At 39.5% G+C, this 20,605-nt stretch overlaps 1 protein-coding gene across 1 annotated transcript; it reads left to right on the forward strand.

Annotated features, from left to right (window-relative positions):
- The first annotated feature begins 1,109 nt into the window (after positions 1 to 1,109).
- Positions 1,110 to 12,852, forward strand: LOC120796609 (RING finger protein 122-like). The gene is made up of 7 exons (XM_040139620.1): positions 1,110 to 2,210; positions 5,961 to 6,117; positions 7,955 to 7,997; positions 8,113 to 8,154; positions 9,302 to 9,384; positions 10,023 to 10,152; positions 11,331 to 12,852. Exons 1-6 carry the CDS (start codon positions 2,186 to 2,188, stop codon positions 10,141 to 10,143), a joined length of 471 nt encoding a protein of 156 aa, XP_039995554.1. The 5' UTR covers positions 1,110 to 2,185; the 3' UTR covers positions 10,144 to 10,152; positions 11,331 to 12,852.
- Positions 12,853 to 20,605: the final 7,753 nt, after the last annotated feature.

The following is a 20,605-nucleotide window of genomic DNA, read 5'->3' on the forward strand; positions in this document are numbered from 1 at the left end:
TCCCACCCTCTTTGCATTGTGTATTCATTAAGCACAACTCTATTTAGTAAAATACACAATTTAAGCAAAATATAAACTCAAATAACGGGTTAAGTTCAACTTTGGTGAACTTTGACCTGCAAATTTTCACCTTTGACAAATAGCAAGGTATCTTGACTGTTCTGACCTTTGAGAGGATGGAGAGCCTCAGAGTCCAAAGTGGTGCTTATCAGCTGTGTGTCACCATCCAGTTGTATTTAGCCTCCTCTCTTGGAGTAAAAACTGTTCTGGAGAAGAGGAATGGATTTTCAGACATTTATGAGAGCTGATGGGACAAATACGTCTTTGGAAGCCAAGCTAACAAGCTAAAGAGTTTGTGAACTGACCATTGGTGAGCTCGCTAGCTCTGAGAGCTATTCTGAACGACAAGTGCTAGCCCAGCCAGCTAGCAAGTTAGCACATAGCTCGGCAGCTTCAACAGTTCACCCACTGTTCCTGTGAGTGTAGTCACTACATCACCAAATTAATTTTACTATACTTTCTGGTGTGACTAAGTCTTACAGCCTACATTTTAACTTATGGCCCCTCTAGAAGATGAAGATTTAGGTATAATGCAGGTATTGTCTTAAGGTCCCTGTTATTTCAGTTTATAATGTGCTTTAGTGGTGAATATAGTATTAACAAACGTGTTTGTTAATATATATAACAAACATATGTTACTTAAATTACCACAAACTACATGGTCAACCTTGAGCCACTGGGCCCCCTGAGGGTCTGGATCAAAATTCCCCATCTGAATAAGTTCAGGTTATGATCTCTCTATAAACAAGAGGATAGTTTCTGAAAACGGAAGTTAGTATTGATCAGTTGACAAATAGCCTGCAATCAATCAAACTACCTTAAAACTAAAACCATATATAATATCACAGACTCTCCCCTCGCCTGTTTCCACATCTGTCTGTCTACCATCTGCTCTGCAGCTACTTCAACAATGGCTCGCAGCTGCAAAGAAAGGGGGGTGGAAGGAAAAACCCAGAGGCGGGGGGTAAAGGGAGGGCGGGCAGGCGGAGGGGAGGGAGGAAGGAGGAAGAAGGAAGGAGGGGGCGGTGAAAGTAGAGCTGTGATGCAGACAGCGAATCACATGAGCAGGGATCTGTTTACAAACTGAGAGCTGAAGAGGAGAAGTGGAGAAGAGAGAGGAGGAAGAAGAGAAGAGGAGAGTTAATGCGAGAAGAAAATATAAGAAAAGAGAGGAGAGCCTGAATCGGAAGTAACATTAGCTGCATTGTCTTCCTGTACTTCATACCTCCCTGTGTTCTGTGCTCAGAGCAGGGGAAGAGATGAGGAGCTACTTTCCACAGGAACACTACTGAGGCTGCCTGCCTGGCTGCCTGGTTGGCTGGCCGTGCTGCCGGGGAACCCATCCATGTTCTTGCCTTTGTCCCTCCATAATTGACCACGGCAGGTTTTCACAGCCAGAGAGGAGAAGGAAAGCAACATGGAGATCTAAAAAGAGAGGAAAAAGGAGAGAGAAGAAAGTAAGAGAGAAGAGAAAAGAAGAGAAGGAAGGGAGGGAGAGCCTCGTGACAATGTTTTGAAGAGGAGACAAAGCAAAAAAGCAAGGAGTGTGCTTGACCAGAGGTTCATAGCCAGAGTGCTGGACAGGATTTGGAGTATATTTCCTCATATTTCCTTTTATTGTCAGTGACATTGGTGTATTTTCATCCACAACGCTCACAGGTTAATCTCCAAGACTGTTTTCTCTGTCATGCAGAGGGAAGACACAAAGGAATATTAAGATTTTTTTTCTCTGACACATTTACAGTTGTTGAGGTGTCTAATCTCAATTAATGTGGATGTTTGTATCATATTTTTTGACAGTAAATCATCCCTGCTTACTCAATAATCACTGTTCAGTTGACCAGCTGCTCATTGGGCTGATGTCTTCTTGAGGAACAGGGAGTCTCTAATCAGGTCCGCTTACTCCAGACCACAAAGATTTAAATCACTGCACGTCCTCTCTATCGACTATCTGGGCAATCTAGTCTGAACTTAAAAGGTAGTGGACACAAAAGCCACAACTGATCCTTTCTTTTTCCCTTAAAAAAACTTCAGAAAAGTTGCGGAAAGTTTGTGAGTTTGTGACATTGGAGAAGTAACAACTTTTCACCTTTTTCGCCTTGCCATCCAAACATCGGCACATTTGATGAATTCTGTCCAATGGTGTAACGGTAAGTGCCAGTTGCACAGTTGCTTTTCTTAAGATCAAACTTAGCTATGTTATAACTTCACTGTCTACTAAGTGAAAATTTAACGCTAAGTTAAAATGGGTTACACTGCAGAAACTAGTTCTAATGTAGAGATGACTTGTTAGTTAATATTTACTCCCACAAAGTGTTACTAAGCTAACAGGACTGACGCTAAGCTAACTGACAAAAATAACTTTAGCTCGCTGCACAACTGTTAAAATTATAGAGTAAAAGAACAAGGAATATTTTCAATTACACCTCAACAACAATAACTCAATATACATGAAAATAGCAAAATGTGAAGCCATATAACGTTAGACTAGCATTAGCTAAATGACTAAATAATGTCAGCTAGGTTAGCATAATCAGATATTTCCCCCTCTTTGCATTAATACTACTGATTCTTAAAAATGTATTTCTTCATTTATGCTGATATTTTAAAAAGTTATACCAGCGTTATAGCTGTATCCTAGCAAATGTTTTACACATTACTACATATATATATATATATATATATATATATATATATATATATATACACACACACACAACCACACACACACACACATATACAAGTATACTACAAGTTTTTGCTAGCTAAGACTTCTCTTAATTTTTACATTTGGTGCAGCACTAGATTGAAACTAACTAGTTACTAAGAATTTCAGGACCATACACACGACCTTTCTGAGGGATTTATGAAAACCTGGCAGAACTCAATCTTAATGTAAAATTTTATAAGTAATGACATGACCTAAAATAAAATTGAATAAAACTATCACTTCAAACACGTTTCAAACAATACCCAATACCATTATCCTCTGAAGGGAGGACCTTTTTTCCCCTAGCCAAAACACATAAAAACAAAGCTACTGTTCCAGTTAAACAGTGTTCAGGTACAATCCTGCCCAAACTGCATGCATTTGCACAGTGGCCTACCTCCGCTATCAATGATTCACTACCATCGTGCTAAGATTACAGCTGCCTACTGCTTTTGCCAAATCTCCTGTCAAACCCTCCGTAGATCCCCAACACTCTACTGCCACGAACCTCGTCCATTAGAGAATGACTTTTGAACCAGGAGGTCACCGTCACCGTATAAGTTGTAGAACTTGACCAAAAGAAGGAGTTAACTACTGCAGTTTAAGGCTAACATGTGCTGTATGGAATGAAAAGTGCTATGTTCAAGCCCCTCGGGCTGAACACTCTTCTTTCTCTCCAAGCCCAAACTCCAGTGAGTAACCACTCTTAGGCCAGGAAGCAAGTGGAAAACATTCCTGTGTGACGCAAAGATGGTAGTAAAAGTTCACATGAAAGTACTATGCAGTGTGAGCCTTCAGTTAGCATCATGAGGATAGTGCACACTCGTAGAAACAAAGTTCTGTCATCTCCCCTAATAAACCCTGTTTTTCTGTAGCTTTATCAGTTTTACCCTGATTAATATGGATTTATGCCATAAAGATTATACAACCCTAAAAAAACACTGAACTTTAGTAAATCAGCAAGAAAGGTTTACAGTATGTAAAGTTGGGTTTACAGCCAGGTATTGGGTTAAGGAGCATCAGGTAGGACTATGGTGGTGATCTGAATCTGGAGTTTGACTTGATTTGATGGATTTTGATTGTTTGTTTTTTTGTTTTTTGTTATTTTAGCTATATCTCTGATACAAAATACAGAAGGTTATGTTTGCAGAATCAAAAAAGTTGAAATGGACTGATGAGAATGTTATTTCCTCACTTTTTAGTTAAAGCAAATTAAGAGATTAGGTACTTCCATATCTGTTATTCACACCACCTCTACGCATACAAACTTTGTGCAGCTCAAGAATCTCTACCGTTTAAGCAGGCTCACATTGCAGTTTGAAACAAAAGGCTTAACAGATGCAGTGTGGAGTCTGTGCGCCAGGCTTTCCAAGTTACACAGATATGTCCACACAAATTCATGTGTGAAAATCCAACGCCACGTCCTGGCCATGGGAGGTGGACACAGGCAGTCTGGGATTTCCAGACAGGGTGATGTCTGACAGGATAAGTTTGTCATGAAGACTTGTGCGGGCCACAGAAACACACTGGCAAGGCTCTGATGGAGTTGAGTGGGCTAATATCCCACCAAGGGGACACAGAGATTACAGAAAATATCTATCATGTACTTACAATGAAGGGCCATTTTGGACCACCTATTCTCCACTAAGAGTGAAAGGATTTACTGGTATAGGAAGATATACACATGGACATACAAACTTGTCTTGATTTCATTCTGGGGGCACAGATGACATGTCATTCCTCTGCACCTTAATCCTAACCATCGGAGCTACATGCCATACTTTAACCCTGCATAGACAGAGTTTTGTGGTCACTCTGGGACAGTGCAACAAGTTGTAAAGACAACACCTGAAGAATGCACTGGCTTTCAACCCGCTTTTCAACCAACTCCTGAGGGAAATATCTGGCTCTTCAGCAGTTACACCACTGTGTTCACCAGCTAGTTGCTAATTTGGTCTGGCACAGTGTAGAGTGTGCACAGGGTGTCAATCAGAGCTTTTTAGGTGAAAACACAGTTGCCTTCTGCAACTGGAAACAAGGTTGAAGAGAGTGCTGAGCCTTAACCAAAACAGAGAGGGACTGCTGAATGGCTGATAATTCTTTGTGTGTTTGTGACAGCTGTCATATTACACATATGATCCATTGTTAACATAAACATTTTGTGATTGATTAGTGCGTTTTTAACCCCTACTCTAACCCAAACATAATTCTTACCTTATAAGTTAGGTTGTAAGGCTAAAATAAATGTCACAGTTGTGGCCAACTAGCTTTTTGGTAGGTAAGTCAGTCTCCACAGTGTGAGTGGACTATGAGGTTAGAATACTTTCAGAACCCAAGATAGAAAAGAAACAGTTCAATACTCATATCATTCAGAAAGACATAAAACATGGAAGCTCACCCACATCACGATGAATTTTTCAAACTATTTATGCTAACATCTTCTGTCCGTGTACTAGACAATGTGTGAAGAGGGATACATTCTTTCTTGGGGATATCTGCTGGAATTCTAAATGCCACATAATGTAGGATACAATCCTCATAATTGAATTATTTGACTGTGGCTTTGTTACTGTTGCTTTTCATGTATAAAAAATGACTTTTTCTTACATTTTCATCAGTGCACTTGAAAAGATGAATGTGTTCCTTGCATTATTACCAACAGTAGGCTATATTCATGACGGTCTTGTTCTTTGTGTGAAGACAAAGTTGACTCAGAGCACAGTTGGATCGGACTCCCGTACTAACCAATACCAACCTTTCAGGGAAATATTGAAATTTCCACATGATGGATATGACGCAGTTTAAAACAAGCTGTATTTATTGTTGAAATTGTTCATTTCTGTTGGAAGTTTGAATTGAACTTTGAACTGATCTGCTTCTGCACAAGTATGCATTCATATTTCTATGGATATAAATACATATTCAGTGGATAGTTCAGAATGGCCTTTTCTAAATGCTGTCTCAGAGGCTTTTCACCCTGAAAAGGATTAAAAAATCGAAGGGAATATTGCATTTTCTTGTTATGAAAATCGTCGTTGATATCTGTGATACTGTGGTGGCACTGGTATAACCTTAATACAAAGAAAATACATTTTTCTTCCTTGCAGCCAAACCATGTTATTTTTCCTGTATTCATACAATTTCTGCTTCGATTCTGTGTTATCTTTTTTCATGTGTCCTGTCCCCTCAGCGACTCTTTGTGGCCTTGGACTGCAGAACTCCAGCCTCTACTGCAAGATGACATCTGAAGAGCTCTTCCACCTGCCGCTGAACATCTACATCATCATCCTGGGCATTGGCCTCTTCATCCTCATGCTCAGCCTCATCTTCTGCTGCTACCTGTTCAGGTACAAGACAACAGACAAGGCTGAGGTAGAGCCCGTCTACAGGATTCACACAAGTGTCAGACTGCTGTACTGGGCCAGTATTAGCATGTCCCTTAAAATCAGACGTCATTCAGACAAATACATCCACTTCTGACTGAAGACATCATTCTAGTTTAACTCCAGTCTGTCAAACGTGCAGTGAAATCTGCCTCACCCTGCCTTAAGGTGAAATTCCTTGTTTGGAACCTCTGTGAGTGTCACATATCATTAACCCGTAACTCGTGGTGCATTTCAGGAACTGTTTTCTGATGAAGTTTTCTAATTTACTCCTTTGTTGTTTCTACTTTACCTCCTCCTGCCTCTACTTTTGCATAAGTTAGTTATATTCTGTTTTTTTCCTTCAACAGCCCTGAGAGAGCATACCTGAACTTCTTGCATACAATATATCTATTGTTTATAGGCTACCTGTGGAGGGGGAGAGGGAGAGCGCTATGATATAATGATTGTCCATTATAATTACAAAAATGAAATTGTTATCAAAATACTTATGACTACGCAACACCTTCAAGCCTGAAGTATCAACAGGCTGTGTTACTTTAAACTGACTTCAGCTTATGACATGTGACTTTAACTGCACCTCAGTTTTAGCAGCTATAAGCGTACAGCCAACTCGCTTATGTAAATCAGAAAACAGCGCAAAGGCAAGTTTACACCCTCCAGTCGCTGGTGAAATATACACCGATCAGCCCCAACAGTAAAGCCAGTTACTAGTTTATGTATCCATACACTGTATATACACCATTCAACCACAACATTAAAAGCGGTGAGTGGTTTTAATGTTGTGACTGATCTGTGTATTTCATGGGCCAGTTTCACATGTAAAAATCTTATTAGCTGACTGTGTGCATTAACAGACGGCATCTTGTGTGCTCTGAGAAATCTTCTTAAAAATCTTAACAGATTGGGTTTTAATATTGTAATAAACTACACTCAGGTAATTGTCATGTGTCAATGGGGAGGACTCTCATTGTATTTCATGGAAATATATAGTGCATCATCTGCAGACAGGTTGGGATTATGTCACTGAACTGCTGTTGATTTTTAGGATTTCTGGAAAAACCCGTTTAACCCATACAGAGGATTTTGTGCTTTGACAATTTAGCTATCTGTCAGCCAGATATCTGAAAAACCTAAAACTGGACTGTGGAAGTACAGTATGTAAAGTTGGGTTTACAGACAAGTATTGGGTTAAGGAGCATCAGGTAGGACTATGGTGGTGATCTGAATCTGGAGTTTGCCTTGATTTGATGGATTTTGATTGTTTTTTGGTTTTTGTTTTTTATTAGCTATATCTCTGATACTAAAGTACAGAAGGTTATGTTTGCAGAATCAAAGAAATCGAAACTGTCTGATGAGAATGTGTTTCATTGGTCACGCTGGTGTTTTTTTGGTTCTGGCAGAGGAGTAGTTCAAATAGATACCTTGAAGACAAAGCTGCATAGAACACCTGTAATTCAAGCATTTTCAAAGACGTCTCAAACTTCTCAAATGGTGTATATCTCAATTAGGGATGAACATTATTATGTGCTCATTGAACCCAGAGTAATGGCAATGTATTTAACCTTTCAACAACGTATGATTAACTTAATAACAAAAAATTCCGTCAGAATTCTTATACAAGGACGTATTCCTCACAGTGTTAGAGCTGCTCATGATGAGCGTAGTTGCGCAGGCTGTTACTTGAATTTGGCATTGTGTAAATTCCAGGACTTCAGCTGATTCACACGGCATGATGAGACATGTCCTGAGGAAGACAAATATTTACGGTATGACAACTTTTTTATTCTGTGCTTTACAGACTGAGGCGACAAAGTGCAAGAGAACAGTATGGCTACAGTGAGGTAATATGTTAAAGCCATTTCCAGTTTGATTAGTAATTGTAACTCAGTCTATATAATTTGCTTTTTTGTCTGCTGAACTATATGCATTTTGTGACAAATCCATTCCTGTCAACAGGTTGTTTTGAAAGGAGCGGGGAAGAAACTGAGCCTTCTTGGTGTAAGTTGAATACAGAGTGAATGGGATGGGAATGTTGAAAGAGGTATAGCTAACCCATGCTAACCGTCTAAGGGGACAAAATGAATGTGGAAAACATACTTAGCGGCTTAGTGACTCAAGAGTTTAAAATGTATCAAAATGAAGCAATGGCTACAATTTTCAGCAACAAATTTATCGCTGTAACAAATATCAGTAAATCTGTAATTTGCTTGAAAAACGGGAGTGAATATGTTTCACTGTTAACCACTGTTAACCACACAATGAAATATTTTAGATCCACCTAGGCCTTCCCCAAACCTGGATAGGAAGTAATATAGATGATATTCCTTTAAGTCGCTACTTAATTTTGGCTGTTTTTGAAGCTGGTTCTGTATGCAGAAAACAGTCCCCACTTTGAGAAAAGAACACATTTTTGAGTTACAAAAGAGCTAGGGTAATATTTGCAGTGAATCATTTGAGAAAATTTCAATTTGAAATCATGTCTCTTTATCTTTGCCCCAGGTATTTCTTTCTGAAATGCTGGTGAATGATCTTTTACCCGTTAGCTACTGCTTTGTGACATTTTGATTAGCTAGCTGTAGCAGCTAGCAGCTAGCTACCCCGATATGGCTGTCTTGTAAGCTATGTCCCAATTCCATACTTACAGACTACAGGCTTAGTTGGCTTCATTTTAGAGCTTGGTATTGCACCACATTATGTTACACAGAAATAGAGGAACTACTCACAGCTAACAACAAACTGTAAACTGTGGGAGCTTTGAGAAGATCTCCAAAACTACAAATATTAAATCCTTAGACAATCATTTAGCGTTCTCTTTGTTAAAATACTGTATTTGAAATTGGCAGTGGGCTAGTTTGAAATGTCGGTGTACATTTTCTGTCATTACCTGGATGTTAAGAGGGGTACATTTATTTCTTGTATACCAAATGCAAAAACAGTATATTTTAAGATTGGTAGCACACACTGTACCTTATCAGTATGAATAGGGGGTTATGGCAGTGATGTAATTATTGCAGTGCAGTCATGGACATTTACATTGGGGATTATTTGAATATAGAATTATACAGTAGTAGTTGCTGAGAATCGTTAAAGTGACAGGCGTGCTGGTTTCAACTAATTTCATAACCTCTCGTTTCCCCTTTTTTAGCAAACATGTGCGGTGTGTTTAGAAGAGTTCCGCAGCAGGGATGAGCTTGGAGTGTGCCCATGTTCCCATGCTTTTCACAAGAAGTAAGTTCTACAACTTTGGTTGGTAATCAAACTTTCATCAGTTTGAACAGCGGACTCCATATTTGTGAACATGCAAACTGTATTCAAAAGTCACCCTCAAATGAAAGAACTCCACACTTGATTCATTTGTTTAACGGTCTCACACATTAGTAGCTATGCAGCTAATTTTCTTCACTCAAACATTATGTTCGAGACTGTGGCTGCAAACAGTTTTGGTTGGCTTGTTTTTCTTCAATTGAAACCATGTGGAATAGCATTTTTGGAAAAGCCATGAAAATGATGAGCAAATTCCTGACAACATATGTCCCTGCATGTTTAAACAAGGGCATGCTTTATGTAAATGAGACCTGTTTTTGCATACAGCATAGGTGTGACATTGACAGCAATGCTTTAAGACCCGTCTGCTTTTCTTTCTGAGTGATTTTTTTTTGCGTGTATCCCCAGTACCTGTGAACTGTGTAAATATCCTGTATGTCTGTGTGATCAGTGCCGTTTTGCAACTGTTAATTAAGTTGTGTGAACTTCTGTTTCTTGTCTTGATTCCAAAAGTCTCCACCTAGACGTAACTTGACGTACCTTCTCTTCCCATGACATGACAAAAGGTGGTAATATGTCTCACATCTGCCTACTTTTCCCAGGTGTCTGCTAAAATGGTTAGAAATCCGCAGTGTCTGCCCTATGTGCAACAAGCCCATTTGTCGCATCCAGCCTGGCCCCCCACAAGCATCCGAGCGGCCGCAAAGTCTCCTGGAGGTCTGAGAGGGGAATGTATGTCCAGCAGCACCTCACGCTCTCCACTCAATTGACACCTGTCACTATACAGGATCCTGCTTCACTGTCCAACAGACTGTAGTTTTACTAACATTTTTGGAGGCAGTGTTACTAAGGAAGTAGTAGTAGCAGGGTTCATTTTTATAAACCGTAAGTACTAATTTTAAGAACCTACCTGGCAAACTATATTTTACACAAAAAGTGTAAAATGAGTGCACTATACACTGCCCTCAGGAGATTCCACAATGCAATGAAAGATGTAGTGTCTATATCAGCTACATTACTTATTTCTTTACTGAATGTATGTATTTTCACAGACTACACCTGTCAGTAAAGGCACAAAATGATGATGAAATATAAGTTTGTGATATCCCAGGTTACTCCTAATTATAGGTGAGTTAATATTATGTTGGGAATAGCGGGGGATTTATCAAAAGGCTCCCTCTCAATCCTATGGCTCACACCCCAGATTAGATGTCCGTATTGTTCTTGTCTTATTCTTTATTGTAGCTAGAGCAACTCTGCGTGTCTTTTTCAGTGCGCTTCATTTTAATGTTAGTTACAGTAACGTGCAGGAAAACTGTGGTTGCTTGGCTTCAACCCCTAAGCTTTGATCACCCATCATGCAGAAACGCCAGTGCAATTTAAAAAAAGTCAGTGACATCAACACAACAGCATCAAGGTTTTTTAGAATTAATCATCGTCATCAAAATCAGCATCGTCACCAGCGGTATATTACACTGTTAGTATCATCATCAGACTGTGGAGATACCGGCTAACTGTCACCAGCTAGTAAATGCAGGGGCAAGAGCAAGCAGCAGCTTCCATGTCCTGTCCTAACACTTAGATGAAGATCTGACAATATTTGAAGACAGATTTATACATAAATTAAGATAATTCCAAATGGTTCACTTACTTTTTCTTGCCACTGTATTCAGGTGGAGTCAGATAATACACTTACAGCTTTAGCAAGAGTCCTTCTGTGTCACTCAAACAGTTATGTTGTGCCCTCAGCATTGTTGATGCATAGTGACACTTCTGTAACTCAACTAATGAAATTATTTCTGCCTCCATAGCAACTCTGCCTCTGAGAAATGTTTGTGTAACAGCTTTTTTTCAGTTTGCCCCATAATTATATTCAGCTCCACGTGAATATGATGTGTCTTGATCTTTAGCCACAACTTAAGAGCCTGGAGCTTGGAAAGAGGAAGATTCAACCACCAGACAACACCAGCTTTGAAGATATCACAACCTGCTTTGGCTCATTGATGCCCCAGATTTGATGGCAAAAGCAGACTATAATGACAGATGCGCAGTTGTGGAAAAGAGGACAGTTACAATGAAAATAACCAGAGAGTCCTGTTGGATTTAACAAAATAGGACGATTGTATACTATCAAGATACAGGGTTGTGTGTATTCTGGCTGTAATCTTCCAGTGTCTCACAGTCAATCAACTCCATCCCACAGTATGTTGCCAAGCTGAATGAAGGTTGTGAAGCCCTAAATGGCAAGACAGCTGAGTCATATAGGACTTTGTAGAAAAGACAACTACATGCTGTCACATGCCTGATCAGCTAGAACTAAGGGTCCAGAGGTGACTCAACCACGAAAATAACACACATACAAATATATACATGGTTTTTAAGTTATATTCAATAAACTGTTTTGTATCATAATTCGCTTTCAATAAAGGGTATAGTAACACTTTGACTGTCATTTGTTGGTAGATAGTTGGATGTCATTGATGCTGGTGAGACAGAACTGGACCAACCATTCTTCAATGGAATCTTAGCTCCCAGTGTCTATAAATTGCTCTGTACTGTAGTGATATAAATAGACACACTGCACTGATATGAAGAGCCTGTTTGAGCTGGTGCCTTTTCTGAGTGAGGTGCCCCATAAACATCCTTCTCTGTGTCAGAATACTGTGTAAATTGTAAATGTTTTAGAAACACTTTCTGACTTAAGAAAAAAAAATATATCCAATGTTTTGATAAAGTCATTGTGATCCAAGTCTTTTTTCTAGTTTTGCTACATGGTGATACCTAAAGCTGTTTATTTGTATATTGCCATTGTATATATGGAAAAGTTATACAACTGTGCTGTTGGTGCCCTAGCTTTGCTTTAGGTGGGTTGGATTTGGTTGATCTTACTAAACGTGTATGTATGTGACTGAGTATGTACAATATAATCACAATATTATCACAGATAAGGTGCCATGTCTAATATACTGTATAAATGTGCCCAAAAAAAATTTTTATTTTCATACCTAAATTTAAAATAGGTTGCTTTTCTAATGAAATTCAGTAGGCTGTAAGCTGCCAGGCATAATGCTGCCCTCCGTAGTTTATTTTTATACTTTTCAGCCTCTACGGATGGCAACGTTGCTCTGTAGGTTGGTCAGTCTGTTGGTCCTCCACTTTGGTCCAGATCGAAATATCTCAGCAATGATTGGATTGCCATTAAATGTTGTAAATACATTCATGGTTCCCGCAAGATGAATCCAATTGACGCTGGCGATCCGCTGACTTTTCATATAGCACCACGAGCAAGACCAAATCCTCACTTGTCCAGTGAAATATCTCAACATCTACTAGATGGACTGCCATAAATATTGTGCAGACATTTATGGTCCCTGGAAGATGTATCCTAATGACTTTGCATCTAGCACCATCATCAGCTGGTTAGAATTTTATTTTGTCCAATACTTTTTGACCAAATACCTGCAAAACTACTGACATTCCCAGTAGCCTCAGCTGCACTTTTTTTTTAGTGTTAATTAGCAATTGTTAGCATGCTAACATGCTAAACTAAGATTATAAGCATGGAAAACGGTCTTCCTGTTAAACGTCAGCATATTAGCATTGTCAATGTAAGCATGTTAGCATGTTAGCAGTGACATTAGCATTTAGGTCTAAGCGAGCATGGCTGTATACTCTTTGTCGTGTTGGGTAAAGGTCAGTGGAGTGCAAGTAACTGAAGTTTGCTCTGCTAAAAAGTTTAAATTCTTTTTGGAAGAAGTTTTGTAAGAAAACATCAACAGTCCTAAATTTATTAAATTCTTACTGCCATTTCTTGCTGTATTTAGAAAAGCAAATTATGGTATGCTGGACTGTTTCTACAATACCACACTGACAAAGTCCATCAGGGTGTTTACGTTTGATTGTCATGTAGTTGCAGTGTAGTTAGAAAAACCTCATCCTTCATCACAGGACTCATATATATCCCTTTCCTTTTAACAGTCGCCTCTTCTTTTCTTTACACTCTTTCTGCAACTGTTTATCTAATTTTTCCTCACAAATATTAAAACATTCAGGTTTTACCAACCAAATCTTCAGATCAATAGATTATTTGAAGACATTCTTAAGCAATTTTATCAGCAATTTAAGTATCTTGTCTCCCACAAAAATCTAACAAGACCATCTATATTCTCAATTTTGAACAATGGGCATAACAGACAAAATGTTTCTGAGGTTTAACCACCCAAATCCACCACACAGCCCGTAAAAGTGCAAGCAGCTCACCAGTAAAAATGGATATTGTCAGGAAAATTGATGCCCTGTTGGATCAGAAGGTCAGCCACACACACACACACACACACACACACACACACACACACACATATACATTCCAAGTTCTGTTCTTTCAGAGACTGGTTCCTTTGACCCTTTTTATAAAAGTCTGCATAAACTCTCTCTAAAGACACATCTAGTACTGGTTCTGGGTGAAACCAGAAGCAAACTTGAGACTAAGTCAATTCACATCATCTTCTTCAAGACCAATGTTTCCTTACGGCTGTTTTATAAGGTTGAATTCTTCTCTCTTCCCGTAAATTCACGGTAATCCCCATAATACCCTTTGCTGTGGAGCTGTACTTACCACTTAACTTAAACCAATTGTGAATTCTCAGTTTATTCCAAAGAATTCTCGGTGGGGTTCCCCCATTTCCACAAGCAAGGTTTAACAAAATGAAGTGTTATGAATGTCAATAGCCCCTTTTATACAGCCTTTTTAAGGCAGGAATGTTGCGCCTTTATTCCACCTTGCTGTTCTGTATAAAAGGTACTAATAACAGGGGTTGGGGTTGAACCTTTAAGCCGGCAGCAGATGTAGTCACAGTGCTGAATTGATGTCTGTGAAAGACTACAATTATACTTTCTGCATCCTCGAGTACGCGAGGGTCATCTGAGGGTGTACACGAGGCTCTGTGTGGACATCCGTGTACCCTCCAATTTGTTGTCCCACTATGCTACAATGGCACCAACTGTGCATAGTCAGCACCAAGTGGACTCCAAGCAGACTACAAAGTAGTATAAAGCCTCAATTATACTCTAAATTATACTCCTTAGCAACTGTGGCTCAGGAGGTAGAGTGGGTCGTCCACTGACCTGAGGGTAGGTGGCTCGATCCCTGGCTCCTCTAGTCCACCTTGGGCAAGATACTGAACCCCAAATTGCCCCCAATGTATCATCGGCGTGTGAATGCGTGTGTATGAATAGAAAGGGCTGTATGTATAGAAAAAGAGCTGTGTGAATGGGGGAGTGTGGCAGTAGTGTAAAGCGCTTTGAGTGGTCAATAAGACTAGAAAAGCGCTATATAAGTGCAGTCCATTCACTGTTTTAACGCACATGCCTAGTTGTTCTTATTATACTAGTTTCTAGTCCACTTGGAGTCCGCTTGGTGCAGATCATGCTCCGTGGTGCCCTTGTAGTGCAGTTTAACACTAGCCTAATAAGAACAACTACGCGCCCATGGTGTCCGCAGCTTTCCACGTGCGTGCAGGCCAGCTTTGTTTGGTTGAGTGTAAACAAGAGAAACTGGCATAATGATGGGTCTTCCTGACAGTAATGTAGTGCAATCTCTGTTTAACAGGGGATAATAGCAGTTGATTATTCTAAACCATGGCCTCTGGTCTAATGTGGAGCCCTTCGTGATGTCACTAGAACAAGTAATTCAAAGTCATCATGCCGGTACGAAGACGTAGGACTGAAAAAATGTGCACCACACAAAAACACAGACAACACAAAACTATTACACACAGTGAGCAGATGTCTGGAAATTCCCTGTTTATTCATGAAATCAGGATATTTGCACAAGAACACAATGAGTGTGTTATGAAAGGTTTTCAAGGATGCCAATTCCACATTGACACTGACTAACTGCATGACTTGCAGAGACACTTGGAACACTTGAAAAGCACACAGCACGACAAATGTGAGTTCTATATTCCCACAGACATTCTTTGGCAGATAGAAAGTTGTCTACATTTCTTAACAGAGAAATCTCTCGAAAGTAAATATTTAACCACTAGAAGCCCGAGATATCAGTGAACATTTGGTGTTCTCCACGTAAACTGGCCCTAACAGGGGGAATGTTTAGGAGATAAAGAGAATTATGATAAATGGATTCAGTCAGTTGACAGCATTAACAGAAAGCAAACCTGGCCTCCATTAAGCGGCAGAAAGTTTAAGACAAATTTTCTCCTCTTAGGAAATATAACGCAGCATAATATGCATCATGCTCTATTGTTTTTTCCGGCCCTAAAAGGAACATTTGAGTCTATTAAATCTGTAGGACAGCCAACATGTTAACTTCCCATCCTCATACGCAAAGTCCAGCACAAGCTAATCTACTGTTTTTCCTGCCTTTTAATTCACAGGAATTGAAAATGTATCACCACTGAATAAAGTCCCAGGGTAAATAATGACTTTATCTATCACTTGTTTCATGTTACCAGATTCAAATCAGACCTGATGATGCTGAAGAACAACCATAACAAACTTGCAGGGTTTTTTTTAATTTTTTTTTTAGAAAAGCTGAAACAGCAAACACCGTCTACAGAATAGATGATTACTGGATGTTTTAAGAAAGAAGCACTTACTATTTTAGACTTGTATTTGAACTAAATGTTGACATACAGCCTTTTATGATTCTGACAGAGGCCACAGAACACGCAGAAGTAATGTATTCTGTATTTTCTCTTGGAATTTGGGGGTTTAAACAACCCAGGGAGGCGTATGTATTCTACAGTTACAGAAAATTGCATTTGCTATATTGTATTCTTTGGAGTAAACAGCAGTCTGATATTTAAAAAAAAAAAAAAAAAAAAGGATTTTTATTTTCCCCCAGAAATATCTACCATTGTAGAGAGGGCTTAAGGTCATCTAGACAACTAATATAAGCTTTACAGAAGATATAAAAACAGTTAATCTAATATAAACAGAAGGAAACAAATATGAAGAAAATGATACCACTATATTTGGTGGCTAGTCAAAACATTTCTCAGGGGTGTTTGGCTTTGCTGGCGATGATTGGACCCATGACTTCAGAATTTCTGAAATCCTGGCTACAGCTCTCCAGGGGTTAATGTACTAACTTGCAATTTTTCCCTTTAAATATAAAAAATATGAGTCAATAACATGAGTTAATACACTAAACATTTTTTCCACAAGAGGCACAACTGCCAACAAACTTCATGTAATGTGTACAACTAAGGGTGGTCTGGTAGCTTAGGGATTTGGTGTCGTCTATGAACCGCAATGTGTCTGGTTCAAGTCAAGCCAGGGACCTTTATTGCAAGTCATACCTTATCTCTCTACTGTCATTAAATGCCCACAAAATAGTTTTAAAACTTGTTGTTAACTAGATTCATTTAATTAATTCATCTTCAAAATTTTCTGTCTTGAACACTCTTCACTTCTCTTTCTTCCTCACATCCGTGCAGTTGATACCAGTTGATACCACTTTCTCCAATGCAGAACATTTTCTCCATTTCTATAGCAGCAACTGTTTGTGTAGTAATAAGTCTGTGGTATGTCTGATTCAGCTGCTCATACCCGCTGATGCTCCTCAAAGATATAAGATACTACTGGAAAACAGGAGAGCCCGCATTATCTTCACACACACAGGCTTTTTCAGTAACATCGCATGCAAAGCAGACAGTGGTGAAGGTGTAATGCTGCTGGTGCCAGACAGATTAAAATGGGGAGTGAAAACGATGATTACATTTGGAAACACACAAAGAGTTTAAGTGCAACAAGTAAACTTGAAATAATTTGACAGTCCGCTTCAGACTATCTACAAATGTAGCTGGATGAGAAGGCTAGTAGGCTTGATAGATGACCATCTTGGTTTGTATTACAGTTATTAAGGAGCGGAGTAAGATTAGTTGATTCATACCACTCCAGTGGCACAATCAGAATGCATTCACCACCAGTGACTGTATATAAAGATTCCAACACATCAGCTTTGTGATGTGATGATGTTAATGATGTGAATACTGTCAGTAAATCGGGGCTCATCTCTAAACTCTCCCCTTTAACATATTATGATGCAAAACCTAAGGATGATGTCATACCATGTGTTCATTCTGTTCAAAAGGGATCTTCAGTAAAACTCTCATTTTAACTGGAGTTTTTTACTAATACTGTAAAACTGTAAAATAATTTGATTTCTCAATTTTTTTAGACAAGTTGAAAACTGGTTAAAGGTGCTATATGCAAGTTTTCTGCAATTGCTACATAGCCAACGTTATCATTAACAGCTGTTTACTTACCAGTGTAAAAGAAACGTTGCTGGTTCACCATCAAACTTCATCCATTTACTCGCTAAGAGTTGTCTCCAGCGGTAGAAAGCGACACCAATGTTAACTGTTGTTCGGCTTCTATTTCTATCACTTCTTTTCTTCTATTAAAGTTAGCGGGCTAGCTGGTTAGCCTGGTTAGCCTGTCTCGCCACTTTTCAATAGTGAGTCACTGTAGAGTCCAGTCTGCCCTAAATAACTTGTATTGTAAAGGCAACAATGGCTGAAACTCTTAGCAAGTAACCATCACCACCATCTGCTTCCGGCAAGAAACCACGTTTGGCTGCAGAGAAAACTTACATATAGCACCTTTAAGAGTAATTTGTAAAGATGCACTCTTTTTAAAGGACCAGTGTATAGAATTTAGGGGGATTTATTAGCAGAATCTTAATATTCATAATTGTGTTTTTAGTAGTGCATATCTCCTGAAGAATTAACCTGAAACCACAACATGAAGAAAAATCGTCGTGTTCTCATTAGCTTAGAATGAGCCCTTCATTTCTACATAGGGAGCAGGTCCTCTTCCATGGAGCCCACCATGTTGTGCGGCCATGTTTCTACGGTAGCCCAAAACGGACAAACCAAACACTGGCTCTAGAGAGGGCCTTTCGCGTGTTTAAGTTACCTGAAGGCCACCGTACGCTTGGAAAGGTTGGGGTGAGGGGAGGGATATTCAGTTGGTCACATTTTGCAACCTTACCACTAGACGTCACTAATTCCTACACACTGGTATAATATTCAATTAAATGCAATACAGTTATATTTATATATGCCAAATTGTAACAGAAATTATCTCAGGGCACTTTTCATATGGAGCAGGTCTAGACCGTACTCTTTAAAGTTATATTTACAGAGAAACTCCCTTTTTAACTGGTAGAAACCTTGAACAGAACCCAGTTCAGGGTGGACGCCCATCTGCCTCGACTGGTTAGGTTGAGAGAGAAAGAGAGAGGGGCAGAAGAGAGAGAAAGAAAAAGAGGGGGGGTTGGGGCAGGAGGGAGGAAAGAGAACATCTTACAATTCAGGTTCCACATTAAGATGTATAATAATAATGAGACTAAGAATAAATCTAATAATAATAATAATACTCACACTAAATATAATAATAATAATGATAATGATAATAATTGAAGCAGTGGATCCTAGGGGCGGTAGGTGGTTTGAGGACACAGATCCAGACTCTGCAGCACCAGGGGCAGAACTACCTGCAGAAAGCGACAGGAGGAGAGAGGAGAGAGGAGAGAAACCACAAGACTACAGGAAATAGAAGTCAAGTTAGTAACAACCATTGATAGGATATGAATGTGTACAGATGGAGAGAGAGAGGAGAGAGGAGCCTGGTGTATCATGGGAAGTCCCCCGGCAGTCTAGGCCTTTAGCAGCATAACTAGGGGATGGTTCAAGACAAGCCTGAGCCAGCCCTAACTATAAGCTTTATCAAAAAGGAAGGTTTTAAGCCTACTCTTAAACGTGGAGAAGGTGTCTGCCTCACAGACCCAAACTGGAAGTAAAATTAAAGCAAAAGTAAATAAAACTACAGTAAAATTGGCCCTGAACATAGCCAGACTACGATTGTGAAGCCAAACACGCCGGGATGTGAAGCAGATACATCCATTAAACAGGATCATGCCGATACACCACAGAAGTTCAGGAAGAGCTCCATCACAACAATCAGCCAGCTCAAACCATGTCAGTTCACAGCACCTATATTACCTGCATGTAGTTAACGCCTTACATCCAGAGAAGACTGAGGTTTCTTGGCCATAAACATGGCCATAACTACACTTAGGGCAACTGTGACCACCTCCGCAAGAGGATGAGTTTCATCAGCTGAAGCATTAAACCCATTGTAATGCTTGAGATGATGATGGGTCTCCCATTTTCCATACATAATATGATGTAAATCATGAGTACTTGTGTCCTGAAAGAATGTCTGTGCTGCTTAGACATGCTGCTGGGATTGTCTATAATGGGATATCCCAACTCTGGTGGGCATGTCACTGCAACCTGTAACATGAATTCAGTGGTTTTTTTTTTTTTTGGTTTGGTTGCTCAGAGCCTTTGCCCAAAAAATGCACGCTGCTATACAGAGCCCTCTTGACACACAGGTAAGTGTCTTGTAATACACAGTGGGAAACAGCCTATGTTATTGCTTTTACTTTGTCTCGCAGATTGCTGCACAGAACAATCGTGCAATTGTGGGACACATCTTTATGATATAGACGATTGGTGGATTGTGGTCCACACATGATTGGTCCGTCCATGACACTGTAATAAAAACAAATAAGCGGTGAATCTACAGCTGGTAGCGCCCAAATCTTTCTGGCTCTGTTAAATGCTGAGAGGTGAAAATGATTTGATCCCTTTCCCACCAAATATTGGCTTTAAACGTCAGGTCACACACGGGCATCTCAGGGGTTTAATACCAAATTAGCCTAAGTATAATAAAAGTATAATAAAAAGGAATTTAAAAGGGGGGGGGGGGCAGAAAGTAATAAATACATACACGCATACATGAACAACACATGAATGACCCCTGCTCTTCAAGAAAAGTGACTTTTTGCAAACATTGCACCGGCGGTAATTATATGCTTCGAGCGCCCCCTGCCGGAAAAATCTAAGTTGAATTCTTTTTCTCCATGCGCTGCTATTCACGGAAAATACGTCATTGTGTCTTCACAGTAAATGTATGGAATTTGTCAATAGTGTTTGGAATTACTGAGTTACTGTATTTTGTGCTGTTTAATTCTGCGGGTCTATTTCCAGGTGAGTACCCTCATTCTTTGATTTATGCAATTTTGTTGAATCCATATTGCTAGACGCTATTCTTATTCTTTCTCCATTTTTCTCTTATCGATGGCTTTTGG

The sequence above is a fragment of the Xiphias gladius genome, chromosome 11 (assembly GCF_016859285.1).
Source record: "Xiphias gladius isolate SHS-SW01 ecotype Sanya breed wild chromosome 11, ASM1685928v1, whole genome shotgun sequence".
Taxonomy (NCBI): Eukaryota; Metazoa; Chordata; class Actinopteri; order Istiophoriformes; family Xiphiidae; genus Xiphias; species Xiphias gladius.